Below are 11,989 nucleotides of genomic sequence, written 5' to 3'. Positions count from 1 at the left end.
GGCCACCCGTGCCCCTCAGCGACTGAGAGAGAGCCTACGTCGAACACCTTTTGTGGTAGTAGCGAGTGAGTAAGTTGGATTTTACGCCGCTTTTAGCAATATTCCAGCAATATCACGGCGGGGGACACCAGAAATGGGCTTCACACATTGTACCCATGTCGGGAATCGAACCCGGGTCTTCGGCGTGACGAGCGAACGCTTTAACCACTAGGCTACCCAACCGCCCTATTGTGGTAGTAAGCAGGTTCAGTACATTGTCAGCAGAGTTTCAGAGTGACATGAAACAGGCAAAGGATCATTTGAATCCGTCAGTGGGCATGTGTCGTGATTAAGTTCACTGTTATATTTTGCTGCTATACCCCCATTTGAATATGTTACAAGAATTTATCAATCATGTAGTGAGTCACATGCAAATGACAGTTCTCTTCATAAATGTAAATAAATCAAAGCGACAAGATATTGTCCATTCTACGATGAATTTGAAATTTACTCGATTCTGATTGGTCAATCAGAGGCTATTAAATCACAATATTTTGGTGCTTTTCTATATACGACTGTGACGTCATATCGTTTGCGTCACAATGAGCGATATGACGTCATAATGGTGACGCGCGATTCAGAGCGAAAGCCTTGCAAAGCTTGCTTTGTATTCTTTAGGGATGCCCACCTCATGTTAGCTTACCATGTCGCCGTGCTTATATGCTTTCAATGCCTGCTATATGTTCGAGTGAAGTATTACGGTGTAAACACACTGCTTGAGTATAAACAGCGCCATATTTTTCTCGGTGATTCCGTAATTCAGATCGATAACCCACTCAAAACACTGAACTAAACCCATGCCGCTTCACTCAGTACATTTGCTAACACCAAAGTGTTCGCGTTTTATTTAGTCATGGTAGAATGGAGATACACATCCTGTGTTTTCAATGTCGAGCTAGGTTACCTGTAGATTAACCGCGCTAAATTGAATTTGGAACCGAACGCGCAGAGTGAGGTTTCAAATGTTAAATTAAACACAGTATGTTTATCTCCTAATTATCAAGCGAAACATGTCTCATAAGCATTTGCTTATAAATCATTATCAAGTAGTGATTATACAAGGTGTTCGTGAAAAGATGAACATATCCCGCCCAACCGTTGGCACCCGTCACAAACACATGCAAAGGAAAATCAATTGTTCACCTGAATAAAACACTGGAACATATCATAACAGTAAAAATAGGCAATTGTACTTTACATAGGGTCATGTCGTACTCATGTCTGCCATAAAACTATACGAAAGCAGTATTAAGCCCTTGAATGAAACCCTGATGGAACAACTTGTGAACAAAAGTCTCAGTAGAAACAGCATGCTCGATTGTACGTAAAACGTTGTGAACTGTAGACACCAAAGACATTTCTCAACAAAAAGGGAAAGCTGACTATTTGTAAGTCAAACAGACTTACATGTATGGATAGTATTTTACCACTCTGAAATTTAATGCACATATGATAAATACAAAAACGATGAGACTGTTTAACCGGTCTCTTTTATTTCGAGGTTAGGTGGGTAAATCAGTGGAAAGTAATTGCCTTTTTGAGCCTTGTTGAACGATATCAGATCATCGATAAACTCAAGCTTAAGTTGAACTTGATGGCCATATTCCCATGGTTTGACTTTACCAATCCGAGCAGAAAATCGATTCATATATAATACAGTAAACTACGGTTAGAACGAACACGCTTATAACGAACTGACGGATATAACGAACTTACTTTTTAGTCCCGACTATTTGCTGTGGTTATGCTGTATATATGCCTAAAGCGAACTACGGTTATAACGAACTTAAAATAGTAGTCCCTCTGAGTTCGTTATAACCGTAGTTTACTGTAGAGAACTATATCAGCAACGAGAGGATCACAGTTGGTGCCCCTGAGATGCTTAATTCCTACATGTCTTATCCCCAAATTTCACATCGGTTTTTTATTGATGAAAATGTCAGAACCATACCAAAATATGCCACTGAGAACACGAAGAGATTCCATCAGTCCTGAGAACGCAAGAGGAATAAACATTTTCATAAAGAATGTTTGGCGACAGGTCCAGCATACAGTCCAGGGCACTAAGTTCTATGGCTGGTAAACAACCGAGCCAGGGTCCAACTAACTAGCTGTTCATTGACAGACAGACAAACAGACAGACAGCTTATTTGTATCTCACCTCATATATACATTTAAAATAACACAAGAATATCACCGTACCGTACACTAGTCACTATGTAGGAATTATGGGAAACTATATAACTACTTGTTACGAGGGTATATACACCACATAAAGTACAAGGGTAAGTTACGTGAACATGAAGTGAATATTGGTAACAAAATCTGAGAGCTTGTCAATATCTGAACACACATAAAAATCTTGACAGATGGCACTGGCTTCTTGGTATAACTCATAAAGGGACGTCGTCCTGTACAGGACACTGAATCCAGTGTCGAATCCAGTCACGTGTACACGTAGTTTCCAGGTTATGGACAGCTGCTCTTGTTGCTGACCGTGGAACCTGATCGGGAGAATATAGGTGATCACCATTGTTCTCGGAGAATAAACTATGGATTCTAAAATTCCAGTTGTTGCAGCGTGGAGATGAAAGGTTGCCATCCCACGTGAAAATCTTATTTAGTCTCTGAGCACTCATGTTCTTGAATATGCACCATTGTCGTAAGACGGCTTGGCTCTGCTTTTTGCCTACAGGTAACCATCCCTGGTCTTTGAGTGAGTGAGTGAGTGAGTGAGTGAGTTTCACGCCGCTTTTAACAGTATTCAAACTATATCGCGGCGTTCCAGCTTATAGTGGGAGGAAAGCCCCACGTGATGCAGATCTCAGACGTTTACCACTTCGGTGAAACCCCGGCATGGTGCTTCTTGTCATAGTTTCTCTGTGCTTCAGTTCCATATGTCCAACCTTCTTCCATGGACAAACCCATATCTGTGATTTTCTGTATGCACCTGCAAACACAAGGGGAAAGCATGCTTTTGTTGATGTTCATAAGACGTATTTGGCAGTTGGTGTGTGCAGATATGTCGAATTGATCTTAACAGGAGATAAAGTCGACCGAAACCTTGGATATGAGAACACCAATTCTAATCTCCAAACAGTCGTCATCACACATTATTCTTCCTGTCCAATTAAGCCTGCCAAGGATAAAGCGTGTCCTTAGCATCTTACTATCTGACAATGATATGTTCACAATTGACATATGGGTACTTATCAAATGGTCATCAGATACCTCTTTAGCTTGTCAATGCAATCATGATTGTGTTTGTCATAATTCATTTAGTGGGTAAGGAGGTCAATCACAATGCAATGTACCTTTGTGTTTGACCAGCAGCTGCTCTGCCTCTGCCTTACTCGTGTCACTGAAATATATCAGGCAATGCTGCATTTTAACAAGAAATAACTGATTAGCCTGCAGCATAAACATAGAATGGTGATCTTATTTTTCTACTAATGATAGAATAGTCTTTTCAGTATTTTGAAATGAAAGTATCAATATTGAGATGGGTTAAACAAACTTTCGTTCCCCTCAGAAATCCCATTGTGTTATTAATTCGTGCTATTATAAGAATGATGTATGTTTCTTTACCCCTACTATCTTCTTGTTTGTAACAGAAATACCAAACTTTTGTTTTACCTCAGCAATGTGTCCTCCATCCTTTGCCCCGTTTTGGAGAGTCGTTCATCCAGCAGTAACTGAAAGCTCTCACTGTGAGATACAGTGGTCCTGTGATGGGTTGAATGAAGATGAAGCATCAGTTTACGGTACATATCCACAGGCACAACATAGTGTGATGCTTTGCCAACATCCTCATCAACAGCTGGCAATAAACGAATGTCGGATAGGGCAGACATCATGATGAAGGCCTTGTGGATTTTCAGACATCGTTCTTGAGACATCAACAGATTACTACCAATACTATATTTTGATGTCTCTTCTTTTATATTTGACAGTCTCCTGTTAAACGTTTTTGTCGTCTTGGTATCTTCAGACTTGATAACTCCGTAGATCACATCAAATGGTTCATCGGTGAAGTAACGTGCATACATCATTGCCTTGGCAACGGATTTGTTGTATTTTCTTTCCTTCCCGTAGTCGTCAATTCCCTCATCTTTAGAGGCTGCCGCGACACTGGCGACAACTGCTTCAGTATCTTCCTTGTCCTCTATGAAGGTGAGCAGTGTTGGGGGAAGGGATTTTGACATCAACAGAGCGTCACAAATAACTGTATCAGGACGAGCATTACAGTTCTTCAAGTTGCATGTTGCAGCCAAAGCTCTGCCTACAAGTGTGATGCCTGCTTTTCTGGTAAATTCTTTCAGGCGTAAGATGAGATTCGTGTGTTTGTCTTCTGCTTTAAATGCTTCTAACATTTCTGATGGGAATATTCCTAAAATGAGCAAATAAATCAAGAACATATGTTATTATGAATTATGAAGTACAAATGTAATTTATCAAAACATTTTCCCGAACTCAATGAAATATTACAATTTAACATGAGCATATCTTTTGCAAGTCGCGGACTATGCTAATTAAGTTAATTATGGCAGTTTGGTGCGACGCAGAAAATGTAGAGACAATATATGTATTATTAGTAATAGAAGGGTAATTTAGAATATTGACTTGCATGTTGAACTATGTACTCTAAAACATGTTTGGATTCTTCTTTCACAGGAATCAACTGCCATCATGATGTAAGTGTTAAGAAAGTCACATTGATTTTCGAACCTTGTGAGGGTACAGATTTTATAATCTCCTCCAGTGAGTTTCCCCTTTCCATCACAGTCGGTGGAAATGTTGATGTTGAATCATACCTAATGTAGTGGAGAGCAGGGTCAGCCGTAGGTCCTGAAGGAAGGATACCATAAGTTGAATACTACTTTTTAGCCAGCTGGGGTGTAGGAGAAAGCTTATAGAACATACTTTTATTTGTATCATTTCATTCGTATTTCTTCACCTGATGATAGCTATATGCAAGCTAGGTATCTGAATTAGAAGGGATTTCGCAGGGAAGATGCAACATTAGAACTGCACGTGCATATCCATGACGTATCCTTTGAGATCATAAGATTTGGATAAAACTTCTAGACCTACTTTAGCAAAATGTTTCTAATAATACTATTAAACTTTCCTAAAATGAATTGGTGCAAAATTGATTATTTATTTTTCAGATCTCATTACCCATTAAAATAACTTTCTTCCGTTTATAAATTCATATCTGTGTTAAACATTAATGAATACACTAGTTAACAGAGGAAATGCTTTGAGATAAATTAATATCTCAAAACGATCAGAACTACACATGTAAACACTTCAAATACTCATACATGATATTGTGTCGAAGAAGAATTACATCTGAAAACACAATGAAAGAGAGATCCGGTTACAAATTGGATAGCGGACCGGGAGCTAACACTCACTCTTAAGTTAGTTTCAAAGTGTACTTGTGCAATGGCGTTAATGTTTCTTGGACAAGACCGTAACCATTCAGACAACAAAGTCATTGAATCGATTTATCATCAGCCAAAGATGAACACTACACAAGCGCTGGGTTAAGTCGATAATATAAATGCCACCGTACCTGTCGAGGATAAAGCGTTTCCTTAGCATCTTACTATCTGACGATGATATGTTCACAATTGACATATGGGTACTTAACAAATGGTCATCAGATACCTCTTTAGCTTGTCAATGCAATCATGATTGTGTTTGTCATAATTCATTTAGTGGGTAAGGAGGTCAATCACAATGCAATGTACCTTTGTGTTTGACCAGCAGCTGCTCTGCCTCTGCCTTACTCGTGTCACTGAAATATATCAGGCAATGCTGCATTTTTACAAGAAATAACTGATTAGCCTGCAGCATAAACATAGAATGGTGATCTTATTTTTCTACTAATGATAGAATAGTCTTTTCAGTATTTTGAAATGAAAGTATCAATATTGAGATGGGTTAAACAAAATTTCGTTCCCCTCAGAAATCCCATTGTGTTATTAATTCGTGCTATTATAAGGATGATGTATGTTTCTTTACCCCTACTATCTTCTTGTTTGTAACAGAAATACCAAACTTTTGTTTTACCTCAGCAATGTGTCCTCCATCCTTTGCCCTGTTTTGGAGAGTCGTTCATCCAGCAGTAACTGAAAGCTCTCACTGTGAGATACAGTGGTCCTGTGATGGGTTGAATGAAGATGAAGCATCAGTTTACGGTACATATCCACAGGCACAACATAGTGTGATGCCTTGCCAACATCCTCATCAACAGCTGGCAATAAACGAATGTCGGATAGGGCAGACATCATGATGAAAGCCTTGTGGATTTTCAGACATCGTTCTTGAGACATCAACAGATAACTACCAATACTATATTTTGATGCCTCTTCTTTTATATTTGACAGTCTCCTGTTAAACGTTTTTGTCGTCTTGGTATCTTCAGACTTGAAAACTCCGTAGATCACATCAAATGGTTCATCGGTGAAGTAACGTGCATACATCATTGCCTTGGCAACGGATTTGTTGTATTTTCTTTCCTTCCCGTAGTCGTCTATTCCCTCATCTTTAGAGGCTGCCGCGACACTGGCGACAACTGCTTCAGTATCTTCCTTGTCCTCTATGAAGGTGAGCAGTGTTGGGGGAAGGGATTTTGACATCAACAGAGCGTCACAAATAATTGTATCAGGACGAGCATCACAGTTCTTCAAGTTGCATGTTGCAGCCAAAGCTCTGCCTACAAGTGTGATGCCTGCTTTTCTGGTAAATTCTCTCAGGCGTAAGATGAGATTCGTGTGTTTGTCTTCTGCTTCAAATGCTTCTAACATTTCTGATGGGAATATTCCTAAAATGAGCAAAAAAGTCAAGAACATATGTTATTATGAATTATGAAGTACAAATGTAATTTATCAAAACATTTGCCCGAACTCAATGAAATATTACAATTTAACATGAGCATATCTTTTGCCAGTCGCGGACTATGGTAATTAAGTTAATTATGGCAGTTTGGTGCGACGCAGAAAATGTAGAGACAATATATGTATTATTAGTAATAGAAGGGTAATTTAGAATATTGACTTGCATGTTGAACTATGTACTCTAAAACATGTTTGGATTCTTCTTTCACAGGAATCAACTGCCATCATGATGTAAGTGTTAAGAAAGTCACATTGATTTTCGAACCTTGTGAGGGTACTGATTTTATAATCTCCTCCAGTGAGTTTCCCCTTTCCATCACAGTCGGTGGAAATGTTGATGTTGAATCATACCTAATGTAGTGGAGAGCAGGGTCAGCCGTAGGTCCTGAAGGAAGGATACCATAAGTTGAATACTACTTTTTAGCCAGCTGGGGTGTAGGCGAAAGCTTATGGAACATACTTTTATTTGTATCATTTCATTCGTATTTCTTCACCTGATGATAGCTATATGCAAGCTAGGTATCTGAATTAGAAGGGATTTCGCAGGGAAGATGCAAGATTAGAACTGCACGTGCATATCCATGACGTATCCTTTGAGATCATAAGATTTGGATAAAACTTCTAGACCTACTTTAGCAAAATGTTTCTAATAATACTATTAAACTTTCCTAAAATGAATTGGCGCAAAATTGATTATTTATTTTTCAGATCTCATTACCCATTAAAATAACTTTCTTCCGTTTATAAATTCATATCTGTGTTAAACATTAATGAATACACTAGTTAACAGAGGAAATGCTTTGAGATAAATTAATATCTCAAAACGATCAGAACTACACATTTAAACACTTCAAATACTCATACATGATATTGTGTCGAAGAAGAATTACATCTGAAAACACAATGCAAGAGAGATCCGGTTACAACTTGGATAGCGGACCGGGAGCTTACACTCACTCTTAAGTTAGTTTCAAAGTGTACTTGTGCAATGGCGTTAATGTTTCTTGGACAAGACCGTAACCATTCAGACAACAAAGTCATTGAATCGATTTATCATCAGCCAAAGATGAACACTACACAAGCGCTGGGTTAAGTCGATAATATAAATGCCACCGTACCTGTCGAGGATAAAGCGTTTCCTTAGCATCTTACTATCTGACGATGATATGTTCACAATTGACATATGGGTACTTAACAAATGGTCATCAGATACCTCTTTAGCTTGTCATTGCAATCATGATTGTGTTTGTCATAATTCATTTAGTGGGTAAGGAGGTCAATCACAATGCAATGTACCTTTGTGTTTGACCAGCAGCTGCTCTGCCTCTGCCTTACTCGTGTCACTGAAATATATCAGGCAATGCTGCATTTTTACAAGAAATAACTGATTAGCCTGCAGCATAAACATAGAATGGTGATCTTATTTTTCTACTAATGATAGAATAGTCTTTTCAGTATTTTGAAATGAAAGTATCAATATTGAGATGGGTTAAACAAAATTTCGTTCCCCTCAGAAATCCCATTGTGTTATTAATTCGTGCTATTATAAGAATGATGTATGTTTCTTTACCCCTACTATCTTCTTGTTTGTAACAGAAATACCAAACTTTTGTTTTACCTCAGCAATGTGTCCTCCATCCTTTGCCCCGTTTTGGAGAGTCGTTCATCCAGCAGTAACTGAAAGCTCTCACTGTGAGATACAGTGGTCCTGTGATGGGTTGAATGAAGATGAAGCATCAGTTTACGGTACATATCCACAGGCACAACATAGTGTGATGCTTTGCCAACATCCTCATCAACAGCTGGCAATAAACGAATGTCGGATAGGGCAGACATCATGATGAAGGCCTTGTGGATTTTCAGACATCGTTCTTGAGACATCAACAGATTACTACCAATACTATATTTTGATGTCTCTTCTTTTATATTTGACAGTCTCCTATTAAACGTTTTTGTCGTCTTGGTATCTTCAGACTTGATAACTCCGTAGATCACATCAAATGGTTCATCGGTGAAGTAACGTGCATACATCATTGCCTTGGCAACGGATTTGTTGTATTTTCTTTCCTTCCCGTAGTCGTCTATTCCCTCATCTTTAGAGGCTGCCGCGACACTGGCGACAACTGCTTCAGTATCTTCCTTGTCCTCTATGAAGGTGAGCAGTGTTGGGGGAAGGGATTTTGACATCAACAGAGCGTCACAAATAACTGTATCAGGACGAGCATCACAGTTCTTCAAGTTGCATGTTGCAGCCAAAGCTCTGCCTACAAGTGTGATGCCTGCTTTTCTGGTAAATTCTTTCAGGCGTAAGGTGAGATTCGTGTGTTTGTCTTCTGCTTTAAATGCTTCTAACAGTTCTGATGGGAATATTCCTAATATGAGCAAATAAATCAAGAACATATGTTATTATGAATTATGAAGTACAAATGTAATTTATCAAAACATTTGCCCGAACTCAATGAAATATTACAATTTAACATGAGCATATCTTTTGCCAGTCGCGGACTATGGTAATTAAGTTAATTATGGCAGTTTGGTGCGACGCAGAAAATGTAGAGACAATATATGTAATATTAGTAATAGAAGGGTAATTTAGAATATTGACTTGCATGTTGAACTATATACTCTAAGAAATGTTCGGATTCTTCTTTCACAGGAATCAACTGCCATCATGATGTAAGTGTTAAGAAAGTCACATTGATTTTCGAACCTTGTGAGGGTACAGATTTTATAATCTCCTCCAGTGAGTTTCCCCTTTCCATCACAGTCGGTGGAAATGTTGATGTTGAATCATACCTAATGTAGTGGAGAGCAGGGTCAGCCGTAGGTCCTGAAGGAAGGATACCATAAGTTGAATACTACTTTTTAGCCAGCTGGGGTGTAGGAGAAAGCTTATAGAACATACTTTTATTTGTATCATTTCATTCGTATTTCTTCACCTGATGATAGCTATATGCAAGCTAGGTATCTGAATTAGAAGGGATTTCGCAGGGAAGATGCAACATTAGAACTGCACGTGCATATCCATGACGTATCCTTTGAGATCATAAGATTTGGATAAAACTTCTAGACCTACTTTAGCAAAATGTTTCTAATAATACTATTAAACTTTCCTAAAATGAATTGGTGCAAAATTGATTATTTATTTTTCAGATCTCATTACCCATTAAAATAACTTTCTTCCGTTTATAAATTCATATCTATGTTAAACATTAATGAATACACTAGTTAACAGAGGAAATGCTTTGAGATAAATTAATATCTCAAAACGATCAGAACTACACATTTAAACACTTCAAATACTCATACATGATATTGTGTCGAAGAAGAATTCGGTTACAACTTGGATAGCGGACCGGGAGCTTACACTCTCTCTTAAGTTTGTTTCAAAGTGTACTTGTGCAATGGCGTTAATGTTTCTTTGACAAAACCGTAACCATTCAGACAACAAAGTCATTGAATCGATTTATCATCAGCCAAAGATGAACACTACACAAGCGCTGGGTAAAGTCGATAATATAAATGCCACCGTACCCCATGCGGAGTGCTATGTTACACGCAACCTTGAATAGCTTTCGTAGAAATACATGCACTTTATTGTCACAATACACTGAGCAGGTTGAGCTGTTTTATCGATATAGTAATTTGAATGGTATAATGTTCAAGTTATAGATTCTGTTCTGTACATGTAGAACGCAATAGCAGAGAATATTGATTAGTCTACATGCCAAACTGCCATTTTCAGGAGAAGCATGCTTGAGCGTCATTATGAAGTGTTTTGGTTGATTCATCATCTCTGAGCTATCCTGAACCAGAATCAGCCGGGTGCCAGACTGGCACCATTGAGGAATTTATTTTAGAGGCGAAAAACAAACGGATTTCCTCTTAATTCTTTGTGAGGCAATATCGTCACTTCTAATGCACTTGCAAACACAATTGTTCTGTATAGTACTTTGTTTTCACGGTCCAGGAATCCACTAATTATAAAATTAAAAGTGTACAAATAAACTTGTGTCATATTTTCAAGATGGCCATCGTTTCAATATGAACATTGGCTATTTGGAGGTTCCACTGTCATGCGGAAGATCCCTGGTTCAATTCGCGTCCGGGTGGGAAGCAGCCCTCCCCCCTTTCTTTTTACACTGTATGTGGGAAAGCCCGTCAGTTACTTGCCGAGGGTCGACAATCCAGGTTTTCGCCGCCAATATAAGTGACCGCCACGGTATGACCTTTGATGTTGAGTGGCGTAAAAACAAACAAATCCAATTCAATGCAATGATCACTAAGAGATAAACTTTGATGAACTCTTAAAATTCTATAAAATACATGTAATAGTTGCAAATGAAACAGCAGTGCACAAAATAGTATAGGCAAACATTAATAACTTTACTGTTGAAGCAGCACGCAATGGTCAGTCTTCGTCATCCTCGTCCTGGTTAGCAGCTACTGCCCTCTGGTCTGGTCCAGCGTTACAATTGCAAAACATCGAACGTGACATCTGTGGTGCTACACACCACCACCTCCCGGTGGAACATGGCCTGCTCCTGAAGCATCCACGCTTGATCAGCTGTAGAATGGTGAAAGGTGCAGCAGACACATCCGGCGGAAGAGTAGTTGGACACAATGTCACACAGTCCTCACCTTCTTGCCATCCATACTTGAGGGGATCCAAGTTGGGAGGCTCTGACTGAGTGGCCGATTTCCATATCATGACTGGATGGTGAGCGCGATGTACATGGTGAACATAGGCATCGTGCGATGGGGGCAACGACTTCAGTTTTGGCGCAGATGTAATCTTGGAGTTCATCTTTGACTTCCACAACTGATACAGGTGTGTGGTCATAATAACACTAAAAATGTCACTGTTCATCGTGTATAAAGCAGACACGTTGGTTAAAGTAGACCTCTTCTCCCCATACTCTCAACAGTCTCACAAGTGTTCGGTCCGACTTGGCCCGGGCTGTCAAAATCAACTTAAACCTCACAGATGTAACATGAAATGGATTCACACCTATAGATTATATCTACCTAAATATCTCTTT

General features: G+C 39.0%; 1 protein-coding gene across 1 annotated transcript in view; it reads right to left on the bottom strand.

Annotated features, from left to right (window-relative positions):
- Nucleotides 1-1,015: 1,015 nt before the first annotated feature.
- LOC124129138 overlaps nt 1,016-11,989 on the bottom strand; it is a 40,219-nt gene continuing 29,245 nt past the window's right edge. Inside the window, exons 2-11 of the mRNA XM_048382031.1 lie at nt 9,658-9,777; nt 8,566-9,319; nt 8,244-8,290; nt 7,213-7,332; nt 6,121-6,874; nt 5,799-5,845; nt 4,768-4,887; nt 3,676-4,429; nt 3,354-3,400; nt 1,016-2,989 (exon numbers count right to left, since the gene is read on the bottom strand). Coding sequence (XP_048237988.1) covers nt 2,829-2,989; nt 3,354-3,400; nt 3,676-4,429; nt 4,768-4,887; nt 5,799-5,845; nt 6,121-6,874; nt 7,213-7,332; nt 8,244-8,290; nt 8,566-9,319; nt 9,658-9,777 — 2,924 coding nt within the window. The 3' untranslated portion in view covers nt 1,016-2,828. The remainder of the gene's footprint in view (nt 2,990-3,353; nt 3,401-3,675; nt 4,430-4,767; nt 4,888-5,798; nt 5,846-6,120; nt 6,875-7,212; nt 7,333-8,243; nt 8,291-8,565; nt 9,320-9,657; nt 9,778-11,989) is intronic.

Source organism: Haliotis rufescens, unplaced genomic scaffold, assembly GCF_023055435.1.
Source record: "Haliotis rufescens isolate VD_foot unplaced genomic scaffold, xgHalRufe1.0.p SCAF_4, whole genome shotgun sequence".
In the NCBI taxonomy this organism is placed as follows: Eukaryota; Metazoa; Mollusca; class Gastropoda; order Lepetellida; family Haliotidae; genus Haliotis; species Haliotis rufescens.
The sequence above is the reverse complement of the archived record's forward strand: the minus strand, read 5'-3'. Positions and strand labels throughout refer to the sequence as shown.